The following is a 27,365-nucleotide window of genomic DNA, read 5'->3' as shown; positions in this document are numbered from 1 at the left end:
TTATCTCCATTTTTCTGGGCATATTAGAAAGGAGATACAAATACTTATACCCACCATCCCTCCCCTGTGTTAGTTTCTCTTCTCTCAACTCACCCAGGAATAAAAGAGAATACAAAAAAGTGGTGGACACTGCCCGGTCCATCACAGGTACTGACCTCCCCACCATCGAAGGTCCATCACAGTACTGACCTCCCCACCATCGAAGGGATCTATTGGAGACACTGCCTTTAAAAGGGCAGCCAGCATCATCAAAAACCCACACCACCCCGGCCAGGCTTTCATTTCACTCCTGCCATCGGGACGAAGGTATGGGAGTTGCGAGTTATTAGACTCACGAGTTTATAGGCTTATTGGCTTCTGTAAATTGTCCACAATGTGTAGGGAGTGGATAAGAATGTGTGAAAACTCCTGTACCTTCTGCAAGGTTTGAGAACAGCTTCTTCACAACAATCATCAGGATTGAAGGAATAGGTGTGAATCATGGAATGAAGGAATAGTTGACGTTTCGGTTCGAGACCCGAAACGTCACCTATTCCTTCGCTCCATAGATGCTGCCTCACCCGCTGAGTTTCTCCAGCTTTTTTGTCTACATACTAATGAATAATAAAGGGTAACTAGTCATGGATTGAAATAAAAGGGTAATACATACTACAACGAAGCAAAGAAATTGGAATACAGTGAATAAAAATAAATAATTGCAAAGAGAGGCAAAGATCTATGCTTGGAGTTAAAGAATGAAAGTCTAGGCTGCTGATAAATAAGCATTGAAATACGATGAATTGCCTATTTTTTTTAAATGCATTACTCCTACTCATCGGGGCCTCACATCTACAATTGTGATAGAATTATGACTTAAGAACATTGATGCAATAGTAATCATGGGTTATTAGATTTCATTCAATTTTCCCACTGAGAAAATTAGTTTAATTTAGTGCTTCACACCTTCTTAACTGTTCCCTCCCAACACCTACGGAAGAAATAATGCTTTGAGAATGTTATTGTTCCAAGTAAAAAATGTTCCTTTGCGGTGAAGAACATTGCAGCCTCCTCCTTTTGATTGACAGTATGTTCAATGCCTGTGATTTTTCTCCAAGAGACTGCAGAGTGGTCTGTAGCAATACGGAAGATCTGTTCCTGCCATTTCTATTCATCCTGTTTGCACCCATCACACCATCTGAAACAAAGCATATAGATTGTTAACAGGGCTTTGTGCTGAGGCTTCAAGATGATTGACTTTATAGTCAAGTCGATGCATAATATATCAGTTTGGGAGCTACTGCAGTATTTTGATCTGTCACATTCCCCCACTATTTCCAAAATCACCATAAATTAAAAATGTTTCAGCTTACTGTAAATCAGAACTATATAAATAGGAGAGGCAGAGAAAAGATCTATTTGATTGACCATCAAGAATGATCTTGTCAGGTGAAAGTCTATTGATAATTCACTCAAAGCGGGGAGACGAGCCAGTAGACTGTGGGACGTATCTGGTGGACCCCCAGGAGAGGGGCCGTGTAATAGGTGGGAGGCAGGAGGAGGAAAGAAAAAGCAGGTGAGACCATCATTGGCTCCACCAGCTACAGTACGGCAGGAGCTGGCAGAGTTGCTGCCTCACAGCGCCTGAAGCCCAGGTTCGATCCTGACCTCGGGTGCTGTACATATGTGGGGTTTACATGTTCTCCCTGTGACCACGTGCATTACCTCCGGGTGCTCCGGATACTCCGGTTACCTCCCGTATCCCAAAGACTTGCGACTTTGTAGTCTCTATAAATTGTCCCCAGTGTGTAGGAAGCGGATGGGAATGTGGGATAACATTGAACTAGTAGTGTAAACGGGTGATGGATGGTCAGTGTTGATCCTGGTGGACCCAGGGGTCTGTTTCCATGCTGCATTCCAATCAATCAATCAATGTCTCGGAGCATATTCAACCAGACTTCACATTGCAGCCCGCACATTTCAAGGGTCCGAAGATGGATCCCAACATGAAACGTCGCCTATCCATGTCCTCCAAAGACGCAGCCTGACCTGTTGAGTTACTCTAGCATTTTGTGGGGGGGGGGGGTTTGAACCAGCATCTGCACAGGTGTAAGTCAGAGTCAGAGTGCAGCCTATGTACAGTTGTTACCTCCTATGATCAGTCTTAGCTAAGTCATTTGGTTGTCCCAAACAAAGTGCTACTTTGCCACATAACAGGAGTGAAATGAGATGAAGTGCCCAGCATGCGTCTCAGCCAATGAATTCGGTCATGGCAAAGTTTCTTCCTGCTGAATTTCAAAATAAGGAGTAAGCCATTTAGAACGGAGATGAGGAAACACTTTTTCTCCACAGTATGATGGATTAGTGGCCATGTTGAACAACAAACAGGAGGATAAACTGCTGGGAATTAGAAGAACATGAAAGCACCTGCAAAGCCCCACACTAGCAATGGTCTCACTGAAGGCTGAGTCTCGAAGGAAGTAGCTTGCAAACTGGATCTGGGGCCGTTGCTGAGCAAACCATCACGAAGAATAACATACTAGGTGTTATCCACACCCAATCTGCTTCGGGGTTTGGAGAACCCAAAGGGCATTTGATCCGGAGACATCAGGATTGACAACGACAGGTTGTGTGACACTAAGTGGATAAACCTATGCTTCTGCTGCCTACCTGCTGACTGTGACCTGGAGTTGTCTTGCCTACAGTGGTATTGCTACCTAGTGTCAACTAGGTTCGGCCTGCTGCCTGCGAACTGGGATTGATGTACAGATGAACTAGGACGGTTTGCTGCCTGTGAACTAGAATTGATCTGCAGGTGAACTGGGATTGATGTACCTTGTGTACCAGAGGCTTGATGTGCTGCCTGCAAACTACCAGTGCATTGGGATTAATCTACAGGAGAACAGGAACTGATCCACAGCTTGTGAACTGGGATTGTATCTGCTGCCTGCTAGGATTGATTGCTCGCTGCGCTGTGCTGTTAGATTTCTTTGCGGCCTGTGAAGTGGAATTGATCGGTTACCTGTGAGCTGCAACTGTACTACTCTCTGCCCTCTGGACTCCATCCATTGACTCTGCACTGAACCTAGCGCCGGAGTACTGGATCCACTGTTCAGGGATCGATCCACTATCGGCTTCTTGGGATCAATACACATATATACTAGAATTGTTGCGTTGCCTGTATGCTGAGAATGGTGTGCTGTCTGTACACTGAGATTGATTTGCCTCCTCTGGAGCTGATGGGCTGCTGGCTTATGGGGATTGATCAACTCTCTCTGTTTGATCTGCTGGAAATATCACTGATGCGATGGACATTGATATGTCTGTGCACTGGGATCGTGAGGTTACATCTGGCCTGGGATTGTCCTGTTGCTTAAATTGAGAACTGGCTTACACATGGAGGTATTATTCTGGCTGAAGGTCTGTGACCCAGTGATATTCTGCAGGGATCTACACTGGGACCTATGTTGTTTGCGATATGTATAAATCACTTGGGTATAAATGTACAGGAAGGAACTGTAGATGCTGATTTCCACCAAAGATAGACACAAACTGCTTGAGTAACTCAGCGGGTCAGGCAGCATCTCTGGAGAAAAGGAATACCTTTCTGGTCGGACACAAACTCCGGCAGTTTGTGTCTGTCTTGTGTATAAATGTAGATAGGTTGGTTAGTAAGTTTGTAGACGATACTGTGGATGTGAGGAAGGCAGTCAAAGGAGACAGCGAGATTTGGATCATTTACAGATATGGGCAGAGAAATGGCAGATCATGTTTAATCCAAGCAAGTGTGAGGTGTTTATGGGCCTGTGAGGTACTTTATGGGCCTGTCCCACTTAGGCGACTGCAGGAGACTATGCAGTCGGCACATGTTCGCGGGTGGTTGCCGGGGAGTCGCCTTCATGGTTGTGAGAAATTCCCGCATTCTGGGAACTAGTCGCGGCCTCACTATGGTCACAGCGAATTTTTCAACATGATCAAAAATTAGCAGAGACTAGAATGAAGCTGCCATGGAGAGTAGCGAGAATTCTCGTGCCGTAGGTGGGTTGCCAGGAGGTCCTGGTGGGTTGCCAGGAGATTGAAAAGTTCTCGGAGGTTCTCGTAGGTTGTAGCCGGTGCTGACCGGAGAATTTCATTGATTCATTGGGGAAAAAAAAACGTAAGCAGTAGTTTTCAGAACCAAGGACAACCGACCGGTAATGTTAAATGTTTGCCGAGCTTCACAACTGTGTATCTCTGGCTTCTTAAAGGTTATCTCCACTCCTTCTCCACCCTTTTTCCTCCCCTCTCCCTCCCCACCTCTCTTTTAAAGGACTTACCGTACACTGTGCTTTAAAGGCGTCTTAATTACAGCGCCAACCTTCCTGTTCATCGCGGTGTGTGTCTGTTTCACCTTGGCTTTGCACCGTGTGAATTTCACTCAAACAGCGCTCCCCCCCCGCTTGCCCTGTTCCCCGCCTGCATAACGGGCTGGTGAGGGAAGTGATGTGTGTGTGTGTGTTCCACTCTTACAGTTGCCGTTCCAGTTGTCAGTTTTTCGCCTAAAATCGCCTAAGTGGGACAGGCCCATAGCAGGGTTAAATGGAAAGGGAAACTATACAGTTAATGGCAAGACCCTTAAAAGCATTGATTTACTGAGTCCAAGTCCATGGCTTCCTGAAAGTGGCAACATAGGTAGGTCGAGTGATAAATATATATGTTTCATCAGACAGGGCATTGTATAAGAGTCAGAAAGTCAAGTTGCATCTTGATAGGACTCAGTTAGGCCGCATTTGGAGTATTGCGTGCAGTTCAGGCCGACCCATGACGGGAAGGATGTGGAGGCTTTGGAGATATTTTCAGAAGAGGTTCACCAGAATGCTGTCTGGATTATAGTGCATTAGCTGTAAGGTAAGGTTGGATAAATGTGGATTGTTTTCTCGGGAATCTAAGAGTTTCAAGGGAGGCCTGATAGAAGTACATCGAATTATGAGAGGCATAGAGATAGAGTCGACAGTCAGAACTTTTTCCAGGATGGAAATGTCACAGACTAGAGGGCTTGGTTTTAAGATGAGGGGAGGAAAGTTTAAAAAGTTATGCAGGACAAGTTTGTTCACACAGGTAACACACCTCCGAGTGGCAGGTGCCTGGAACGTGCTGCGGGGGGTGGTGGTGGTGAATGCAGATGTGATTGTGGTGTTTAAGAGGTTGATTGATTTGGCTGCTTATCAAGCTTGATACCAAAGATCCTATAGCGGAGCAAGATAGCCCACTCCTTCTAAATGCAATGGACTGACGTGTAGTACGCAACGGAGTGGAACGTGGGTCTTTTTTTCATCTATTTCAGTAACCCGACCCGACTCGCAGTGTAATCAACGTTGCGGGGAAACAGTTTGTGTTAATAAATTATAATTCTGAAAATGAGGAGAAGATTTTTACCAAAGAACTTTTATTTTTACGAGGATGTTTCCGTAAACGGCTTCCATCTCTGCACTAGTTTCCTTTGCTCCGCTATGGGATCTTTGGTGCGGAGACGGAAGCCGGTTACGGAAATGGGGCCGAAAATGGCCCATGAATCTGCCCATGACCGTACTACGTCTTTTTCGTCGAGTGATCTATCTTGCTTGCTATAGGATCTTTGCTTGATACGTCCATGTATTTGCATTGATCAGCATGTCCTCTTGGGATTGTTTATTTGCCTGTACTGGGATTGTTCAGGTGGGGGTTTATTGTGATTGCTGTGTGTGTGTGTGTATTGAGATTGATTTGTCTGTGTACATTGAATAATTTCTTTACTGGGTTATTTCTATCAGTTTATTAGAAATACTCTGTTGTTTGTGTACTTTTCTTTTCAAACACTAATTCACACTTTACTTAGTAACTAATATACATCATGGCACAGTACTACAATAGTCCAATGTTCTGGATCTTTCATGACCAGCATCCAAAACATCTACATAAATTGTTGATCTTAGAGGAACAATTGTGAGCAGAAATGTCCAGAGCCCATTTGCCCAGGAAGATACAACATAGTCTGATCAGCCCTGCTTCATCAGCAGTTCACCTGGACCTCTGCCTCGTCTTTTACACCCCTTGGCTCACTGAGACAACACTGATCATCGATTACCTGTTCACATTAGTTTTCTATTATGCGAGGTCTACCCATTTTCTGAAGTTGATCTGCCCATGGTCTGGTCTGCCTTGAGTGCCTGTGTTTGATGTGCACCGTGTAGCAGGATTGATATTCCTTTACACTGGGATTGTTCTATTCCCAAGGATTGGGATAGATGGGAGGGCATTTTCAGATGAGGATTATTGCAACAGAATGCAGATCGCTTGATTGCCTTGACAGAAACTTGGCAGATAGAGTTTATTGAGAGCAAGTGTGAAGTAATGTACTTCACTAAGAAGGATCAAAAGGCAGATTATTATCTCAATGGAAAAAAATTGCAAATTGTGAAATACTGAGTGATTTAGGAGTAATTGTGCGAGGATGACAAAGAGTTAGCAGGCAGGACATAGCACATAGTTATGAAGACAAATGACATATTTACTTTAAGAGGTTTAGATTTTAGAGATTGGGTACTATTGTTACAGTTCTGCTGTGAGGCCACACCTGTAGTACGATGTATATTTTTGATCCCTGACTTAAAAAAGGATATATAGTAAGTATTGGAGGCGATCCAAAAGAGATTCACAAGACTATTTCTTCAGAAGAACAGCTAAAGAGGTTGGATCTAAATTTGTTGGAATTTCGATGAATGAAGGAGATTATATTGAAACATATAAGATGGGTCACAAATTTGATTGAGTGTGTTGAAGAGGTGACAAAGAGGATTGTTGAGGACTGGGTGGTAGACACTGTGTACATGGACTTTAGCAAGGCATTTGACAAGGTCAAGCGTGCGCTACCAAAATACTATCAACGTATCGCATGGGGTGGGAGATTGCAACCTTCACGTGGTCCGCCCTGTTTCAACGAATGCAATCAACCCGGCGTGCAAAATCAAATAGAACAAGATGCCCTACAACTTTAGGCTGTGCACGCCATACGCAAGAAGAAGGATACATCTCATGTCCCACCAGTAGCCCATACACCCTCGACTACTGCTACCCTGTCATCAAGGCGCCCTGACACTCTATCCCCCCCCCCCCCCCCCACCCACATTTTGGATAAAAAGTGGCCACCAGGCTGTGCTCCTACTCCCTGTTTACCTGCAGAAACTGAAGTGCGAGGATTTGGTGCAGAAAGTCGCACAGGTAGTTCTGCTCGAAGGTGATAGTTGGAAGAACATCACCCACCCTGTGTGCTCCTGTACCCATGGACACCATCCCCGATGTTGGACCGGCCATTCCGGGTAGCGAACTGCGGAAAGCAAAAGTCCTGGATGGAGTCCTTGGCCATGATATCAGAACCAGCATGGAGCAGCTGGCAGGATGATTTGCGGACAGCCTTTACCTCACCCCACTCCATTCCGAGGTTCCCACCTGAGTCAAGAGGACCATGACCATCTTGAACCACAGAAGCACCAGGTAGCATGGCTTAATAACTGCTGTCCAGTGGAGCTAACATTAACCATCGTGATGTGCTTCTAGAGGCTGGTCTTGGCACACTCCAATTCCAGCCTCCCAGACAGCCTTGATCCACTGCAATTTGTATAGAGTTGATGTGCCTGTGTATAGAGTTGGTGTACATGTGTATGGGTTTCATGTACCTGTGTATGGGGCTGGGCTGCATGTGAATGGAGTTGGTGTACATGTGTATGGGGTGCATGTACCTGCGTATAAGGGTTGGTATGCATGTGTATGGGGTGCATGTACCTGTGTATAAGGGTTGGTGTACATGTGTATGAGGTGCATGTACCTGCGTATAAGGGTTGGTGTACATGTGTATGAGGTGCATGTACCTGCGTATAAGGGTTGGTGTACATGTGTATGAGGTGCATGTACCTGCGTATAAGGGTTGGTGTACATGTGTATGAGGTGCATGTACCTGTGTACATGGTATGGGGTGCATGTACCTGTGTATGGGGTTGGTGTACATGTGTATGGGGTGCATGTACCTGCGTATAAGGGTTGGTATGCATGTGTATGCGGTGCATGTACCTGTGTATGAGGTTGGTGTACATGCGTATGGGGTGCATGTACCTGTGTATGGGGTTGGTGTACATGTGTATGGGGTGCATGTACCTGTGTATGGGGTTGGTGTACATGTGTATGGGGTTGGTGTGCCTGTGTACTAATGGGCCCTGCTTCCTGTGTATCGGAGAAACCTGCTTGAATGTGGCCCAGGTTAGTTTGCAGTTTGTGCTGGGCTGATTGAACGGCTGCCAGTGTGCTGAGATTCTTTAGCTGTCTGTCGGCTGGGGTTGATCGGTTGCCAGTTCACTGACGTTGATCTGCTGCCCGTGTCCTGGGATTGATCCTTTGCCTGTGCTTGGGGATTCATCGATTCATTTGCTGTGTTTGTACTGCAATTGACCCATTATCTTTGTACTGGGGGTGTAAATTGCCTGTGTACTTGGATTGTACATCTGACTATACTGGGATTAGTGTGTAGGACTGATCTCCTGCCATTGTACTGTGGTTGACTGTGTTTTGCCTGTCTACCTGTGATTTATCCACTGCCTCATCACAGTGATTCATTTGCAGTTTGGGTACTGGCATTGATCTGCTGCATGTACAGTGAAGTTAAATTGTTCCCCACCAGGTACAATTGAAATGACTGCTTTCTCCCCAGGACTGATATCGTGCCTGTGTGCTGGGATTGCAGTGGAGGTGATCCGTACAGCTTGCCTGCCGGTATGTTGGCAGAGATCCTCCATATGCACTGGTCTGCACTGGAATCTGCTCTCGATGGAAGCATCGAATCAGCCTGAGTACAGAATGGGATTGCACTCCCGTCTCACCACCCTGTGTGAGCTGTGATGTGCTGAGCTACACCTGCTGCCTAGAAGATGGGATTGAACTCTTGCCTTTTAACCAGTGTTGCTCTCCACTTTATGGACTGGCATTACTCTTGTTCATGTAGCATGCCCCTGTGTAAGATGCAAGATGCAAAGTGAAATGTGTAGGAGTATTAATAGAAGTAACATCTGGTAGCCTGGACAGCCTGTGGAACCGGCACTACCATTGCCCCAGGATGCAGGATGATTGGAGTTTTACTCGTTTATTCCCAGTACAGTAGCAGGAGACCAGGACTGAGTCTTGCCTGTATACAGCTGTCTTCAGCCTGTGAGCAGGGTCTGCTGTGATTTGCACTGTGTATTAATGTTATTTCTAATCTTTGTTCAGAAATTGAGATGTTGGCGGCATGTTGTGACGGTGCACCTGGCCGAATGTCTGCGATAATCTGTTGTGTGCTGGCACTTGCTTGCTGCTGGGAATTGCTCTCCTGTTCATGCACTGCAATTAAACTACAGTTAAGGGCCTGTCCCACTTACGCGACATGTCCCACTTGCGCCTGTTTGGTCGTGAGTAGTCGCCCAAGGAGTCGCACCTTTTTCTGGTCGCCGCTGGATTTTCAACATGTTGGAAATTTTCGGCCACCAGCTGCGACTATGACGGGTGCCGGCAGTTAGCCGAAAAAAATTGTGCAAGTGGGACAGGCCCTTAAAGGTCCAACTATGCCAGGTTCACCAGACTATTGGATGTTAGAGGCAGCCGAGGCAATGCACCAAAGGTTCACCAGGAGTATGGTGCAATGAGTGGATGTTCACCAGGCCGGCCTATACTCACTCTAGTTTGAAAGAAACAGAGGTGATCTTACTGGAGTATACAGAAGAATTGAGGGACTTCAGTGGGATTACTGCAGACACAATGTTTCCCCTGATGGATGTGTTTACAACATGTGGTACAAACTCAAAATGATAAATCAATCATTCAGGACTGAGATGAGAGGAAATGTTGTTCAGCCAGAGAGACGTGAGCGTGAAGTCGTGTGCGCACGAGGGCTCTCAGGGCTCAATCACTGAGGGGGTTCAAGACCTAGACATTTGTGGATGTGAAGGATATCAAGGAAAGTGGGGTGTGTGGAGAATGGTGGCATTGCGGTAAATGGCCAGCCTTGATCTTGTAGAATGGCGAGCACGTGGCCTCCCCTTGTTCCCATGTCTGCTCGTCCGCTAGGATAGATCTGCCTGCACTCGGAGATAGGTCTGCTATTGATGTGCCGCCCGCAGATTGAGATTGATGTTCATCTTGTGCGGTGGTGTTGCTCTGCTGCCTGTTCACTGGGTTTGATCTGCTGCCTGTATACTTGGATTGATCTGTTGTTTGTGCAGTGCCATTGATCTCCTATCTGCAGACTGGAATTAATTTGCTGCCTGTGAACTTGGATTAATCTGCTGCCTGGCCTGGCCTTGATTTCCTACCCATGAACTGATAATAATCTGCGGCCTGTCTGCTAGAGTTGATTAACACCTTATGTGCCGGGATCAACTCATTCTTGTGCAGCAGGATGAGGGTGTTTCCTCTACATGAGGACTCCTACATATTTACCAGAAACATTCCCATTGTGAACTGGGATTGACCTGTTTACCTGTGAACCAGGACTGACTCCAGTCTGTGTATGCCATGGATCTACTGGCTGTGAACCGCGCTGACTTGCTGCGAGTGGTCGGCTGCGGGAGGCACCCAGGCACAGAGGCTGAGCAGTGGCGGTGTGAGGTGAGGTTCAGTGCGTTGGCGGCTCGGTGCGTACGGAGTTTGCTGCTGGAGGTCCGATTAAAACGGGTGCCGCTCATAAGGTCATAAGTGATAGGAGAAGAATTACGCCATTCAGCCCATCAAGTCCATCCCGCCATTCAATCATGGCTGATCAATCTCTCCCTGCCTTCTCCCCATAACCACTGACACCTGTACTAATCAAGAATCTATCTATCTCTGCCATAAAAATATCCATTGACTTGGCCTCCACAACCTCCTGTAGCAAAGAATTCCACAGATTCACCACCCTCTGCCTAAAGAAATTCCTCCTGATCTACTTCCTAAAAGGAACGTCCTTTAATTCTGAGGCTATGACCTCTGATTCTAGACTCCCACTAGTGGAAACATCCTCTCCACTTCCACGCTATCCAAGCCTTTCACTATTCGCTACGTTTCATTGAGGTCCCCCCCTCATTCTAATAAACACCAACGAGTACAGGCCCAGTGTCGTGAAGCGCTCATCGTATGTTAACCCACTCGTTCATGGGATCATTCTCATAAACCTCCTCTGGACCAGCTCATCCTCCCTTCCACAGATTTGGTGCCCAAAATTGCTCACAATACTCCAGATGCGGCTTGGCCAGCGCCTTTTCGAGCCTGGAGTCCGAATGCATGGATCGGACGCGGCCTGCAGCAACACTGGGAGCAGTACATGAGCAACATCGCCATGCCAGGCCGCATCCCCAACTCAATGCCACCGCTAGGACAACCAGCCTTCCTGAAGATGGTTCCTGACCCAAAACGTCGCCTATCCATGTTCTCCAGAGATGCTGCCTGACCCGCTGAGTTAAGCCAGCACTTTGTGTTCTACTTAGGGTTGGAGTATGGTCTGTGAACGGGCTGATCTGTTTCCTGTGCGCAAGATTGATCAATAGATAATGAATGGGGTTGCCGGACACCGATGTACAAGGATGAATCCAATATCTGGCCACTGGAATTCTCGTGCCTGTTTAAAAAAAATGGATATACTGCCTGTTCAGTGGGATTGATCACACACCTGATGTCTGAACTGAGATCGATCTGGTGTCTGCAAACCAGGACTGATCCGTCTGTGGATTTGGATTACACGGCTGGGATTAACGCACCCTATATGTCGCTGTGTGGAATTAATCTTCACACAAATAGAACTTGAACACTGGGAGTCCACTGGATGGAACTGTTTCACTGCCTGGAAAATGGGTTGAACCCCAGTCTGTCTGTAATATCAGAAAACCAAGGGTCTGCTCAGAATGAGGAACAGAAGAAAATAAATAGTAGTTTAAATGAAAAGAACTATTAAAGCTGATCAGTCCCAACTCTGAGATCTGCGTGTCCCAGAGTTGTGAAAGCAGTGCTGCAATCTTGAGCAAAACACAAAGTGCTGGAGTAACTCAGCGTGTCAGACAGCATCTGCGGAGGGAAATGGGACGTTTCAGAATGGGACCCTTCCATGGAATTTGGTTTGGTTTGATTACCTTTTTCCAAACCTCTTGGATATTCCGGAATTGTACCTGTGGTGTGGAGGGTAACAAAGATGACCCTGCTGTTAGTAAAAAAAAAGGAGAAATCAAGAAAATATGGAACTACCCACCTTTTAGCCGAACATCAGTAGAAGGGAAATTACTGGTATCTTTAGGGATTTTAACAGAACACCGATAAACAGAAATAAGGCTGGACAGACTTGGCATGGATTTACAAAAGGAGAATTGAGAAATCAACTACTAGAATAGATGGATGTGGTATATTTGAAGCGTATCTTGGATACCCGATTGCAATGCTGCCTGTGAACACATCTTGATTTATTTTGCCTGTGATATGGTATTAAATGAAATTGAACGTTGTTGGCGTATAGGGGGACTTCAGTGGCCTTTCCTGCTAATCATTCCAGGGTCAGGAAGCAATGGAATAGAGTACATTCATCTTACTGTAGTTATTATTATATTGTGTAAGGTCTGGTCTCCCAACTAAAGGATAGTTACACCTGCCATAGAGGGGCTTCAGTGATTGGGAGCGGCCACAGACAGGACCACCACTGCATTGGGTTTAGAATGGCGAGCAATGGTCACATTGAAGGTCTCTGTGGCAGGGCTCTCAGTATAATTTTGAAGGCTTTGACCACTTATGATTCAGGCCAAAAGTTCAATTCACTCGGATAGTAGAGACATTTCTTTTCAACTGTGAGCAGGGAGTGTTCTCCTGTCTGTGTACTGGGTCTGTGTCTGTGTACTGGGTCTGTGCTGCCTGTGTACTGGGTCTGTGCTGACTGTGTGCTGGGTCTGTGTACTGGGTCTGTGCTACCTGTATACTGGGTCTGTGTCTGTGTGCTGGGTCTGTGTCTGTGCTGCCTGTGTACTGGGTCTGTGTACTGGGTCTGTGCTGACTGTGTACTGTGTGCTACCTGTATACTGGGTCTGTGTCTGTGTGCTGGGTCTGTGTACTGGGTCTGTGTTACCTGTATACTGGGTCTGTGTCTGTGTACTGGGTCTGTGTACTGGGTCTGTGTACTGGGTCTGCTGCCTGTGTACTGGGCCTGTGTGCTGGGTCTGTGCTACCTGTGTACTGGGTCTGTGTGCTGGGTCTGTGTACTGGGTCTGTGTGCTGGGTCTGTGTACTGGGGTTGATCAGCTTCTTGTGCACTGGGATCTATCTGCAATCTACTTTTTGGGATTGATTTAGTGCCTTGTGTTTTGTGATTTATCTACTGTCCAGTTATTGGGCTTTATTTGTTGCCTGCTTATTCATATTCATTGCTGCTTGTGTAACTGGAACTGACCGATTGCGTGCAGGAATTGAATCGTTGCCTGTAAACTGCGATTGATGTGACTGATGTAGAACTGCTGGTGTGCTGAAGTGCACGGTCTTGGGCCATTTGGCCGTTGTTGTATTCTGAGTCAGCTGCACTGAGTGTGTTGGAATGGATGCCTGTGTTTTACTATTGATCTGTTGTTTGTCGAATGGGATTTATTTGTTTCCTTTGTATCATCATTGGACTGCTTGTTGTGATTTTATTGGCTTGCTGTCCAACCTTTGGATGTAGACTGCAGTCTAATTGGATAACACAACTGCTTAAACCTGAAATAAGGGCAGAAAATACTAGAAACACTCAAAGTCAGACCACATTGTAAAAATAGAAACAAGGTTCATGTTTCAGGTGGGGACCGTTCCATCGAACTGGAAAAGAGAGATAATAAAAGTGATTTTAATTTGAAAAGAAGTACGAGTGAGGGATAGATAAGACATCTGTGATAAGGTGTCAGCAGGTCAAATGAATTCACGGGGCAGCCCCTAAAACTGTAGAGAGTGGTGAGTCTGTGGAATTCTCTGCCTCAGACGGCGGTGGAGGCAGGTTCTCTGGATGCTTTCAAGAGAGAGCTAGATAGGGCTCTTAAAAATAGCGGAGTCAAGGGATATGGGGAGAAGGCAGGAACAGGGTACTGATTGGGGATGATCAGCCATGATCACATTGAATGGCGGTGCTGGCTCGAAGGGCCTACTCCTGCACCTGTTGTCTATTGTCTATTGAATGTGGGACCTGAAACATTTGCAGCATTTTCAGATTTTATTGCAGATTTCAAATATCCCAACCTCACCCTCCTCCCTCCACGCTCCCGCTCCCTGTACACCACCTGGATGCACACCAGTTTCCCACTATCCTCCTCGCCTTTCCCCTCCCCTCCCCTCCCCACACACCCCTTCCACCTATATCCCTCCCTGTGGCTTCACAATTTACTCCTCTTCCTCATCAGCCTTTGGTCTTCATTTCATCTCTGCTCTCCGTCCACCCACCCGCCACCCACCTATATCCGCCCATCACTTGCCAGGATTTGTCCCGCCCTCACCTATTTTCTCATCTACTACAATTTGTCTGGAAAAGGGTCCCGACCCAAATCGTTGCCTTTCCATTTCTTCCAGAGATGCTGCCTGAGCTGCTGGGAGTTACACCAGCATTTTGTGTTTCTTTACTGTAAAGCAGCCTGTGCAATTCCTTATGTCTACATCTGTAATGTTTTTCTTTGATTTTAATAGAAGCCTAACGGATTTCCATTCATTTACATTTGTTTGGATGGGCCTGGAATTAGAAAAGCAATCGTTTTAGCTCCTTGCCTGCTCGTGGTGCATCCCCGTCCCACATTGCCAGTCAGGATTCTTTATGGTGTCTTCTTCTATCAATGTTTGACTTAAAAAATCTGTCATTTTCATCTGTCTAAACTTTTGTCTTGCTCACATGCGCATGTGTCACAGGAACTGCACCCTGTGACAGGGTAATTAAAGCTGGAATCTTGATGGCTGAGAAACACCCCAAGCATTTTTAATCACCACTGCTGTGCCAGCTGCATGGCACTCCCATTCATTTTCTGGGGTGATGATTAATGAGCTGACAGAAATACGCATACAATATTGGACAGTATTAACAGGCAAAATGAAATGTGCTTTTCAGATCTCAAGTCAACAATGTTGAAGAAAAGTTTACCATTTCAAATGAGGTGAACATTTACATTAGGCTGACTTCCATTATGAATTCCAAGTTATTAAGAAAACATCTGATGTGTACTAAGCATTTGGTACACTAATTTACCCAGTAAATCATAGCATCAGGCACCATCGCAGCTGCACCATAAACATAAAGACAGGGATAGAAGACATTCCTGCTCTGACATTCAATCAAATCACAGATTATCTCAACGGCAGTTTCTTGCACAAACCCCATTTTTCATGAATCCCTGAGTATTAAAGGAAAGCCATCAATCTGTCTGGAATATACGCACTAATTGAGTTTTCACAGCCTCACGGATTTGGAATTGCAAAGATTCACTACCCTCTGGTGAAGAAACTAATCTCAGGCCCAAATGGTTAACTTTCAAACTATGACCTCTGGCTCTTGACACCTCACAAGTAGAATCATCATCTCTGCACTAATCATCTCGTCCCACAAGAGTTTTGTATGTTTCACTAAAACCACCTTTCATGATGCATAAATCCCAAAACCCAAACTCCTCAGTGGATTATCCTTCTACACAATCTGGTGAAGCTCCGCATTTGGAAGAGAATTGGATAATAAGGGATAGTCATTTTGTCTTTGTAAGAGGCAGGTCGTGTCTTACCAACTTGAGGTTTGTTGAGGAGGTGATATATGAGGGTATGGTATTGGAGGAGGTTGTCTATGTGGACTGTAGTAATGCTTTTGATAAAGTTCCTTACGGGGATTATAGGGGAGAGATGGGTAAGGGATTCATCTATGCCAGCAGAAGTGGGAGCCACGTTTACTAAAGAAAGAAGACATCTCGGATGTCCATGAATGAAAAGCCCCATCTTGGGAGCAGATGTGGTAGAGTTGGAGAAGGACACTCTGCCCAATCCCAATCCCCTTCTGCTGATGTCCCATTTGCTGGTCTGCAATTTCCTGTTTTCCTTCTATCTTGTTTCTCAAAAAGGATGGTGACATTTCCAATATGTGGGAACCAGGCAAAAATGCTGGAGAAACTCAGCGGGTGAGGCAGCATCTATGGAGATTCAGACATTCTGTAGCAGGGTCTCGACCTGAAACGTCGCCTATTCCATCTCTCCATAGCTACTGCCTCACCCGCTGAGTTTCTCCAGCAATTTTGTCTACCTTTGATTTTTCCAGCATCTGCAGTTCTTTCTTAAACATTCCGAAATCCAGATAAGTTTGGTAATACTTTATATCACTATGCTGATCAATTTTTATCTTTTCATTCACTCTCACCCTGTTGTTCCCCACTGATTTTTCTGTGCTTTCCTTCGTGGAGAAGACTTATTTCGTGGGCAGAAAAAGAAGACACAAAGTGCTGGAGTAAAGCCCCTGTCCCACTTACGCGTCCTTGGCACGCAAATTACGCGACCTCTTGGTCGCGTAGAGCCGCGACAATCCCGCGAAGGTCGCACGCGATTTCATGCATACGCACAGCCGTCTGGAGCGTGTGACTTCATTTGAAGATGGACACAAAATGCTGGAGTAACTCAGCGGGACCGGCGGCATATCCGGAGAGAAGCAAGGGGTGATGTTTCGGGTCGAGACTCTTCTTCAGTCTGAAAAGAAGGATCTTGACCCGAAACGTCACCCATTGCTTCTCTCCAGAGATGCTGCCGGTCCCGCTGAGTTACTCCAGCATTTTGTGTCTATCTTCAATTTTCTTGGCCCCGCTCTGGGAGTAGAAGTGGGGGCGGATCCGGACCGCAACGGCCGTGAACCCCAGGCCGAGTTCGGCGATCGTTTGCCTGCTTCTGCTGCTGTTGGAGGTGAGACGTTGCGTCGCGCCAGGGTCTTGGGCCTGTCCCACTTTGGCAGTCAGTTCCGCGACAGGCCAGTGGTGCGTGAAGATTTTGTTCGCTACAAAAATTTCGGAGCCCCGAGCAATGTCGTGCACAACTACATACCCCTCCGCGCTTCTCAGTGGGACCGGCCCTGCGCGGCCATACGATGCCCGTATGCCTCAACGCAACCACGAGGTTGTGTAATTTGCGTGCCAAGGACAAGTAAGTGGGACAGGCCCTTAACTAAGTGGGTGAAGCAGCATCCCTGGAGAACATGGATAGGTGACATTTCAGCTTGGGACCCTTCTTCAGACTTATTTTGTGGGTATTTCCTTATTCCACGGTATGATTTCTCACGTGTCTGAATGAAAGGCGCCCAATCTTTGACTAATCTTTTCCTTGTTACCTAGAAGAATTTACAATATGTTTTTGTGTTTCTTGGTTAGTTACTCTGATTTTCTGCCTTCCCTTATCAATGTCTTTGTACTCCTGTGCTGAAATCTGAGATTTTCCAAATCGAGCTCGTTGTGTTTTCTGACAACATTATAAGCCTTTGCCTTTGATCTAACATTATCTTTTAAGAGAAGTGTTCACATAGGCAGACAAAACTATTCAGCTGCTGAGTCTGAGGTGTGGCTCCTCCTCTATGTGTGGGACAGTTGTTCAGAGACCAATCACATACAGTGAATGCAGCAGTTGTGACCCATGGATTCTTTGACTGCAAGACCAGGCAACACATAGGAGTGTGAAAACGCACACCTCCAGATACAGGGATAGTTTCTTCCCGCTGTTATCAGGCAACTGAACCATCCAACCGCAATCAGAGAGTCACTGAAATACCTTTGATGGGACTTTACTGGCTTTACCTTGCACTAAACATTATTCCCTTATCTAGTATCTATACACTGTGAATGGTTCGATGGCAATCGTGTATTGTCTTTCCACTGACTGGTTAGTACGCAACAGAAGCTTTTCACTGTACCTCGGTGCACGTGGCAATAAACTAAACTAAACACCTTAGGTTTGGCCTATAACCTAGATCATATTTAATTGATGTATTCCCCAGGACATTTTTCTAACTCACCTATTTTTTTCTAACTCCTTCTGCAGTTGTACAGAGCCCTAGCAAGACCACACCTGGAGTATTGTGTGCAGTTTTGGTTCCCTAATTTGAGGAAGGACATTCTTGCTATTGAGGGAGTGCAGCGTAGGTTAACAAGGTTAATTCCTGGGATGGCGGGACTGTCATATGCTGAGAGAATGGAGCAGCTGGGCTTGTACCCTCTGGAGTTTAGAAGGATGAGAGGGAATTTCTCATTGAAACATATAAGATTGTTAAGGGCTTGGACACGCTAGAGGCAGGAAACATGTTCCTGATGTTGGGGGAGTCCAGAACCAGGGGCCACAGTTTAAGAATAAGGAGTAAGCCATTTAGAACAGAGACGAGGAAACACTTTTTCTCACAGAGAGTTGTGAGTCTGTGGAATTTTCTGCCTCAGAGGGCGGTGGAGGCAGGTTCTCTGGATGCTTTCAAGAGAGAGCCAGATAGGGCTCTTAAAAATAGCAGTCAGGGGATATGGGGAGAAGGCATGAATTGGGTACTGATTGGGGATGATCAGCCATGATCACATTGAATGGTGGTGCTGGCTCAAAGGGCCGAATGGCCTACTCCTGCACCTATTGTCTAGTGAATCTTTTGCTGGAGTATGATTGCACACTGCTCTGAGGTTGACCATAACGTGGCAAATCATAACAACAGCAATGAACAAAGTCAATGGAGTAGACCAACATTGGAAATATTCACAACTGAGGTAAAGAGCAACCAGTGGTAGAGTGTGTGACGGGGGGGGGGGGGGGGTAGGGGCAGGAGATGGGGTGGAGTAAGCAGGAGCATGTGCAAAAAGTCTGAATTGGAAGAATTGGGAATTCGGGGTAGAGGCCGTTTGAGGGGCTGAAGCTACAAATAAAGGCAGCCCCCGAATGAATATGAACACATGAGGCCAAAAAGGGGCTTGTCAAAAGTAGGAGCATTCTTGAAAAATAGAGATTAAATGTGAACTTGTAGTTCAAAGTTTGGCATTTGATTAAGAATTTGAGGTAATGATACTGAAGAAAAAGACAAGGAATGTAGAGCATGCGGTGGGTGGATGAAAGGAAGATTATGAGGGCTAATCATAGGTGGAGATCAAAGGACATAATACATAAGGAAGTATGCTTTGTGATGTATAAAAATGCAACAGATACTTCATAAGGAAGGAAAGGCTTCCTGGGATGAGGAGTTTAACTATGGTTGTAACAGATATTCTTTATAATGATGTCAGTGAGAGTGTGGATGGAGAGGAGGGTGTTCCATGACTATTCAAAATACACGTCAAGTGGATTTGGCTCAAACTTCTGCGAAAGTACACATTGTGCTGGGTTTGACAAAAGCACCAGCAAAGCTTTGTTCAAGCTGAGAGAGCAGAAGAAGCCAGACAATTGAGCAGTCCCAGGGGAGGGTTCAGTGGAAAGTTTAGGAACTACCAGGTTAACATATACGGTGAGTGTTTGATGGCGCTGGGCCTGTATTCACTGGAGTTTAGAAGGATGAAGGGGACCTCATTGAAACTTGAACAGTGAAAGGCCTGGGTAGAGTGAATGTGGAGAGGATGGTTCCTCTGGTGGGAGAGTCTAGGACCAGAGGCCACAGCTCCAGTATATAAGGGATGTTCCTTTAGAAAGGAGATGAGGAGCAACTTATTTTGCCATTCATTCATCATCGTTGAAAACATTAGTGATGTAGTGGCGCTGGTTTCCAACGGGAACGGTGACGGACACACCACACATCTCTGTCCTCCAGTTCCTGCGGACTTCCGCCGCTGGAAGTATAGGATTTTGGTGTGTGTGTGCTTTATCATCATTCCTTACAATGCTATGTACGACAGTGATCGCAACTTCTACTGAAGTGTGGATGGCCGTTGGCTCGCTAGAATCTCATCCGCCCTTTGACAGGGCTTGTTTTTGGCCCTGCTGGGGGTCCACAGCCCCCTCCTCACCTGGCAAACCAGGTGGGGGATGGTTTAGTCGCCGATTATCCGACCATGGAGCAGGTAGCACGGGATTACATGGTACCCGTGGTGGGGGGACCCCCCCCGACCTGACCTGTGACCTTTAGTCAGAGGGTGGTGAATCTGTGTAGGCGGCTGTGGAGGCCACGTCAATGGAGATTGACAGATTTGTGATTAGTAAGGGTGTCGGGGGTTATGGGGAGAAGACAGGAGAATGGGGTTGAGAGGGAAAAAATTGATCAGCCATGATTGAATGGCAGAGTAGACTCTATGGGCCGAGTGGTCTAAATTCTGCTCCTATAAACGTATGAAGTCCCATGTCAGCTCGCTCAGCTGGCAGCTTCAGGACTCGCACGTTCCTGCTGAAGTCTAGAGCCCGCTCACACTTATGGAGGGCAATTATCGGCGATTAGCTGTAGAGCTGCCTCTGTATCTCTGCAAAGTCTGCCCATTGTCTTTTCTGGAATTACTCATTTCATTTAGAACTAAGCTACTTTATCTCACTAACTAGAAAGCTATGGAGACAGTCAGCCTCTGGAAATTGTGACTTTTTTTCGATCAGTTGGACACGGTCCACCCTCTCATTCACAAAGGAGAAAGAACACAGTTCTTCTGATTTTTGTTACTTGAAGTTGGAGAGAAAGGAATACTGTGTGCATTGCTCCCTTGCGTGTGAAGCTCTGGCTCCATCATAGAACAATCTCAAATTGGCAATATCAACCCTATCGTTATCGGGTGCATGTAAAATTATTGATAATCTAGCACAAATTATCTTTGAAGCAGTGCATTTGCTCAGAGAAAGAGGATGCAAGTCTAATGACTGTGTGTGATGGTGCACTTTGGAAAGAGTAAAGAGAGCCCTGTTGTTTATCTGAGGCTGCTTGTTTTTGACGGGACAGATGCCCTTCGTGGGATAATGACTGCGGCTTCAGGATGTTATAGGCCGCAGGCCAGCAGTCGGAGCTCTTTCTCTCCACAGATGCTGCCCGAACTGCAGAGAATCTCCAGTATTTTCTGTTTTTATTACATATTTCCAACATCTGCAGTTGTTTTTCCATTTTGCATGAAAATATCGGGTTAGTGTATACACCTGTAGGAACATCTAGTTAACAAAGGACAACTTCACAACCTAGTGCATTAAGGATTACTGCCAAATCATTGTGCAGCAACATGTTTTAATCTGCTCTCCTCTGACAAGACTCCATGACAATTAAAGATCCTGAGACATTTTGAAATGTCCCTGTATTTGGCAGCTGATAGATAGTTTGAAATGTTTTCACAGCACTTCAAAGGTTTCCCGGGCCGAAGCGAAGAGCCATGTTTTGCGCTACCAGAGCTTTCAGCTATTGTTTCTGTTTCAGACTACAGGGGAACTGCAGGCTACCATTGCAACCTTGCGGGAGGAATGCAGTCGAGAGCGCCTTGCGGCAGGGAAGCAGCTCCAAGAAGCTGTGGGAAGATTTGAAGATGAGAAGAGGCTGTTGATTAGAGATTATGATAGAGATATCAAGGTAATCAAAAGAAGTTTTGACACCCTCGTGTTCCTCCTGCATTGTAAATATTGATGTGAGTACCATCATATCTAATTACTGTGGTGTTGGAGCATAACAACAACTCAGCAAGCAGCCAGGCAGTTCATCACGCACCAAGTCAGCTAGGTTTGCCATGAGACGCCCCACTCTTGTTTACCTGCACTTTCTTTTGATTGTTTTGTATAGAATATATAACAGTACAGCACAACAACATATCTCATATCCACATCTCTCCATTCCCTGCATATCCATGTGCCTATCCCAAATGTGTTGATGTGGATGTGTTGGGCATGTTGTGCCGAAGGGCCTATGTCCGTGCTGAATTAATGCACAATTCTAGAATGATACAGCATGGAAACAGGCCCTTTGGCCCACCAGTTCCATGTTGCCCATCCACCACCCACTTACACTACGCCGACACTAATCTAATCAAACTTTGTTTTCTCCATATTGTCATCAGTTCCCCTCCAGATTCTACCTCTCACCTGCACACAAGGGAGGAATCGACAGAGTGCGATTGCCCTACTAACCCACATGAGGTTGGGATATGCAGGCCACCCGGAGAAAACCCACACGGTCACAGAGACAACATGCAAACTCCACACAGACAGCACCCGAGATCAGGATGGAACCCGGGTCTCTGGCGCTGTGAGGCAGCGGCTCAATAAGCTGCGCCACCGTGCTTCCTAATCAAATTTGGCACAAGTAATTACTTTTTCTGTAACTGATCAAAGTCTTGACAGGTTCCCTGTGAAACTGTCTAACCATGATCATAACTATGCATCTGAATTCAAAGCATCCAGTAATCTTACATTATCCCGGGGCTTCATTGTTTTAAGACAGGAGACATAATGAACAGTCACTTCAGGTAATGGCTTGTAAATTTGGTTGTGGGAGAGTAACAGGTCCCACTAAATATCATTTGACCTTCGTGGACTTTGGATCACCTTGACATAATTATAGTATGGAAAGCAGATTATTCACAGCAAGATAGTCAAAATATGGATGAGAATGTGTTGATAACCTGTTCCAGATAAGATAATTGTACCTCTCGCCAACTATAAAAGGATGTTACAATTTGTTTTTTGCAGCAAATATGAGATAAATGATATGTTTAGTAGGAGGGGATTAGCATACCGTGGGAAAGTCCAAATTAGTATTGCGTTGCCTTAGTATGAGATAAATTGCTCCTAGTGCCTAGAGTCATCGAGCCATACGGCATGGAAACAGGCCCTTCAGCCCAACTTGCCCTTGCCGCCCAAGATGCCCATTCCACGCTGGTCCCACCTGCCTGGATTTGACCCATATCCCTCTAAACCTTTCCTATCCATATACCTGCACAAATGTAGTAGGAAAAATCCAGATGGAGTTGATGGGAATGTGGGAGGAGTGAGTTACAGAGAAACATGGAAGGAGCAAGGAAGCTAACTCTGTTCTCTGTCATTCTGTGTGCTGGTTCAGTTTGTGGTGTGTAAACAAAGGATTGATATCCCGACAACCAAAGATCCTATAGCGGAGCAAGATAGACCACTCCTGCTAAATGCAATGGGCTGATGTGTAGTACGCAACGGAACGGAACGTGGGCCTTTTTTTCATCCATTTCAGTAACCCGACCCGACCCGACCCGATTCGCAGTGCAATCAACATTGCGGGGGAGCAGTTTGTGTTAATAAATTAAAATACTGAAAATGAGGAGAAGATTTTTCCCAAATAACTTTTATTTTTACGAGGATGTTTCCGTAAACGGCTTCCGTCTCCCCACTATTATCCTATGGGAGACGGAAGCCGGTTACGGAAATGGGGCCGAAAATTACCCATGAATCTGCCCATGACCGTACTACGTCTTTTTCGTCGAGTGGACTATCTTGCTCGCTATAGGATCTTTGCTGACAACTCAGTAAATCTCAATGGACTAACCAGACCCGGAAGATCCGGAGATGAATCCTAGAAAGATGCCTGTACAGAAGTTGTTGAAAGATACAGTAAATTATGGATCTGCAGCTAATTCTAAAACATTAAGCTCATCACTTTGGAGAAAATTATACCATAAAAGCAGTTTGGAGTTTGTCATTTAAGGAACAGCAGCCAAGGCCTAATTGGAGGTCACAAGCTCTAGCCCGAGGCTTCCTGTCACTCCCCTCACAGATGAAAAGACAAAATACTTAAAGTGCTCGGCAGCCCTATTAGCATCTGTAAAGGAAAAAAATGTTTTGGGTGTGGCCTTTCATCAAAATTGGGAATTGTAAGATAACCAAGACTTTAAATATAATTCTTGAGGGACAAAAAAGCAGAGCAAAACCAGCAACAAAAATTGCAGAGAAGACTTCAAACGCAGAGAAGTTAACTCCCCTCACTGAGTTAGCTCTGATCAATCTCATCCGTTCCTGGTATTTCATACCAGATGTTGATGACTTTAGACATTAGTTTAGACTTTTTAGAGATAGAAACATAGAAAATAGGTGCAGGAGGAGGCCATTCGGCCCTTCGAGCCAGCACCACCATTCATTGTGATCATGGCTGATCGGCCCCAATCAATAACCCGTGCCTGCCTTCTCCCCATATCGTTTGATTCCACTAGCCCCTAGAGCTCTATCCAACTCTCTCTTAAATCCATCCAGTGATTTGGCCTCCACTGCCCTCTGTGGCAGGGAATTCCACAAATTTACAACTCTCTGGGTTAAAAAGTGTTTTCTCACCTCAGTCTTAAATGGCCTCCCCTTTATTCTAAGATTGTGGCCCCTGGTTCTGGACAGCACAGAAACAGGCCCTTCAGCCCACTCACCGAGTCCGTGCCGAACAGTGATCACCCCGTACACAAGTACCATCCTGCACACTGGGGACAATTTACAATTTTACCAAAGCCAATTAACCTACAAACCCATACATATTTGGAGTGTGAGAGGACACTGGAGCACCCAGAGGAAACCCACACGATCGCAGGGAGAACGTGCAAACTCTGTACAGACAGCACCGTAGTCAGGATGGAACCCGGGTCTGTGCCGCTGTAAGGCAGCAACTCTACAGCTGTGCCTCCATGCCGCCCCACAATGAGAACCGCATCTCAAGAAGGATAAAGATGCTAGTCCTCAGAACTTCCATTCCACCATTATACTTCCCATTGATAATAACAATAATCATTGTTACATTGCATTTTATTTTATCAGCCTGGATTTAAATAAGGATTATTTCAGATGTTATATGATGAATACTACCCTATTCTTGTTGCCCATGGACTGATACCCCATGGTACGGCAAGCTCACATGGCAGACACCATTGGCTCCAAATGGGGCTATCCAACAGAAATTCTCTAGAGAAAAGATTAGATGTTTCATGACCAGTGGTACCCGGTTAGTTGTACTGTAGTTGCTGAACTGGCCAGGTCAGACCTTGCAAAACAAATGAGTTTGCACTTGAAAAGAGCCTTGCTTTTTTCCATTTTTACACAGAAGTAACAATAGACAATTGACAATAGGTGCATGAGTAGGCCATTCGGCCCGTTGAGCCAACACTGCCATTCAATGTGATCATGGCTGATCATCCCCAATCAGTACCCCGTTCCTGCCTTCTCCCCATATCCCCTGACTCCGCTATCTTTAGAGCCCTATCCAGCTGTCTCTTGAAAGTATCCAAAGAACCGGCCTCCACTGAGGCAGAGAATTCCACAGACTCGCAACTCTCTGTGTGAATAATTGTTTCCTCCGCTATCTTCTAGGGGTGGAAGATTGCAACCTTCACGTGGTCTCCCTGTTTCGACGTATGCAAAGAACCTGGCATGCACAATCAAATGAGATCAAATAGAACAAGTTGTCCTACCACTTTAGGCTGTGCACGCCATACGCAAGAAGAAGAAGATCTCTGTTCTAAATGGCTTACCCATTATTCTTAAACTGTGGCCCCTGGTTCTGGACTCCAACATTGGGAACAACCTGATGTGAGGGTGCACCCTTTGCCTGGGGAGTGGAGGCATGAGGAAGTCAGCTGTTTCTTGTGTCCACCTGCTGCTTTACCTGTGAATCACACCCATCCCTTCATGCAACCTGCACTGTGCTGGCACTCTGCATCAGAATTAGTGATTGGGAATGCAAGGAAAGGAAAGGTAGAGGGCAAACTGTAAGAAGGCACAATGCCCCATTGCAGGAAGGCTTTGGACAGGTTTGTACGTTGGCCTTGTGCGCCTGGGGTTTCTCTGGGTGCTCCAGTTTCCTTCTACGCTCCACAGACGTGCAGGTGTGTGGGTTAATTGGCTTCTGTAACTTGTCCCCAGTGTCTAGGATAGTGCTAGTGTACGGGGCGATCGCTGATCGGCGTGGACTCTGTGGGCCGAAGGGCCTGTTTCCACGCAGTATTACCTACCAGGAGAGGTTGGGCAGACTTAGATTATTTTCTCTGGAACGCTGAAAGTTGTAGAAAGACCTAATAGAAGAATATAAAATGATGAGAGGGATAGATAGAGTCGACAGGATTGAAAAAACATATAGTAGAGGGTGTAGCTTTAAGGTGAGAGGGACAAAGTTTAAAGGAGGTGTGAAGGGCAAGTTCTTTACACCTCCAGAGGGTGGTGCGTGCCTGCAACAACTCAGTGGGTCTGGCAGCATCTCTGGAGAACTTGGATAGGAGACATTTTGGGTTGGGACCCTTCTTTGAATCAGTCTGAAGAAAGGTAGGTCCTTATCCATATTCTCCAGAGATGCTGCCTGACTTACTGAGTTACTCAGTACTTTGTGTCTTTTTTTATAAACCAGCATTTGCAGTTCCTTGTGTCTTCTTGTTGGTCTCTATTGAACTGGAAAAGCAATATCTGCATCTTAATATTCTCACTCTTGTTGCACTAGCTCTTCAAAGTCTACACCCATGTTATTTTTATCATTGTCTCCAGCTCCACAAACCTGAATGTAACCTGAATGTCTGAACATTGGCAGTGGTGCCTTCAGCTAACAGGGGGCAGCTTCTTCACTCTAGTGGTCATGTTCAGCCCCTTTATTTTGGTCAGTAACCCTGAGAGTTCCTGATCCTCCCCACATCTCTCCTTCCTCATCAAAATCTATCTCTTTAACTACCTTTCTGTTAATGTGCTTCAATATACCTCTCTGTGCCCAGCTTTACGGCTTGTTTGATAATGCATCTATGCCACATTGATATCCCTCTATAAGAATATGTTGCTATTACCAACTTGCATTTGTTCTTTTCATAACCTCAGGACATCCCCAAAGCACTTCACAGCCAGCAAAGTACTTTGGTGATACAGTCACTATTGTAAAGCATATACAACCACTTTGTGCAGTACAGACAGCCATAAATAGCTGGGAGATATTGGCCAGATAATGTAGTGTAGTGGTGCTTATTTTAATTATGTGTAAGAACGAACTGCAGATACTGGTTTAAACCAAAGATAGACACAAAAAGCTGGAGTAACTCAGCGGGACAGGCAGCATCTGTGGAGAGACGGAAAGGGTGACGTTTCGGGTTGAGACCCTTCTCCAGTCACGACCTTGAAATAATGTGTTACTCCAGCTTTTTGTGTCTATCATCTTTATTTTAACCATATTGTCAAGCAGATTTCTTCTATTCTCCTCTTTGATCCTATATCTCCAACAGGGAGGTCAGGTGGGCTTTGCATTAATGGTTTAGCTGAGTGACAAATAAAGATGAATGAATATCGTGGAAGGAAAGGAACTGCAGATGCTGGCTTACACCGAAGTTAGACACTAAATGCTGGAGTAACCCAGCAGGACAGCATCTCTGGAGAGAAGGAATGGGTGACGTTGCTGATCAAGACCCTTCTTCAGACGGAGATGCTGCCCGTCCCGCTGAATTACTCCAACATTTTGTGTCTAGTAAATATTGTGGAATTCGGCCAGCAAATATAATGTTTCC

General features: G+C 45.8%; 1 protein-coding gene across 3 annotated transcripts in view; it reads left to right on the top strand.

Moving 5' to 3' along the window:
• The window catches only part of cep112 (centrosomal protein 112), a 286,047-nt gene that overhangs the window by 217,824 nt on the left and 40,858 nt on the right, over positions 1-27,365 (top strand). For all 3 annotated transcript variants that reach the window (XM_055653750.1, XM_055653748.1, XM_055653749.1), the window contains one exon: positions 21,320-21,469. In XM_055653750.1, coding sequence (XP_055509725.1) covers positions 21,320-21,469 — 150 coding nt within the window. The remainder of the gene's footprint in view (positions 1-21,319; positions 21,470-27,365) is intronic.

The sequence above is a fragment of the Leucoraja erinacea genome, chromosome 23, assembly GCF_028641065.1.
Source record: "Leucoraja erinacea ecotype New England chromosome 23, Leri_hhj_1, whole genome shotgun sequence".
NCBI lineage: Eukaryota > Metazoa > Chordata > Chondrichthyes > Rajiformes > Rajidae > Leucoraja > Leucoraja erinaceus.
This window is presented reverse-complemented; position numbering and strand designations above follow the sequence as displayed.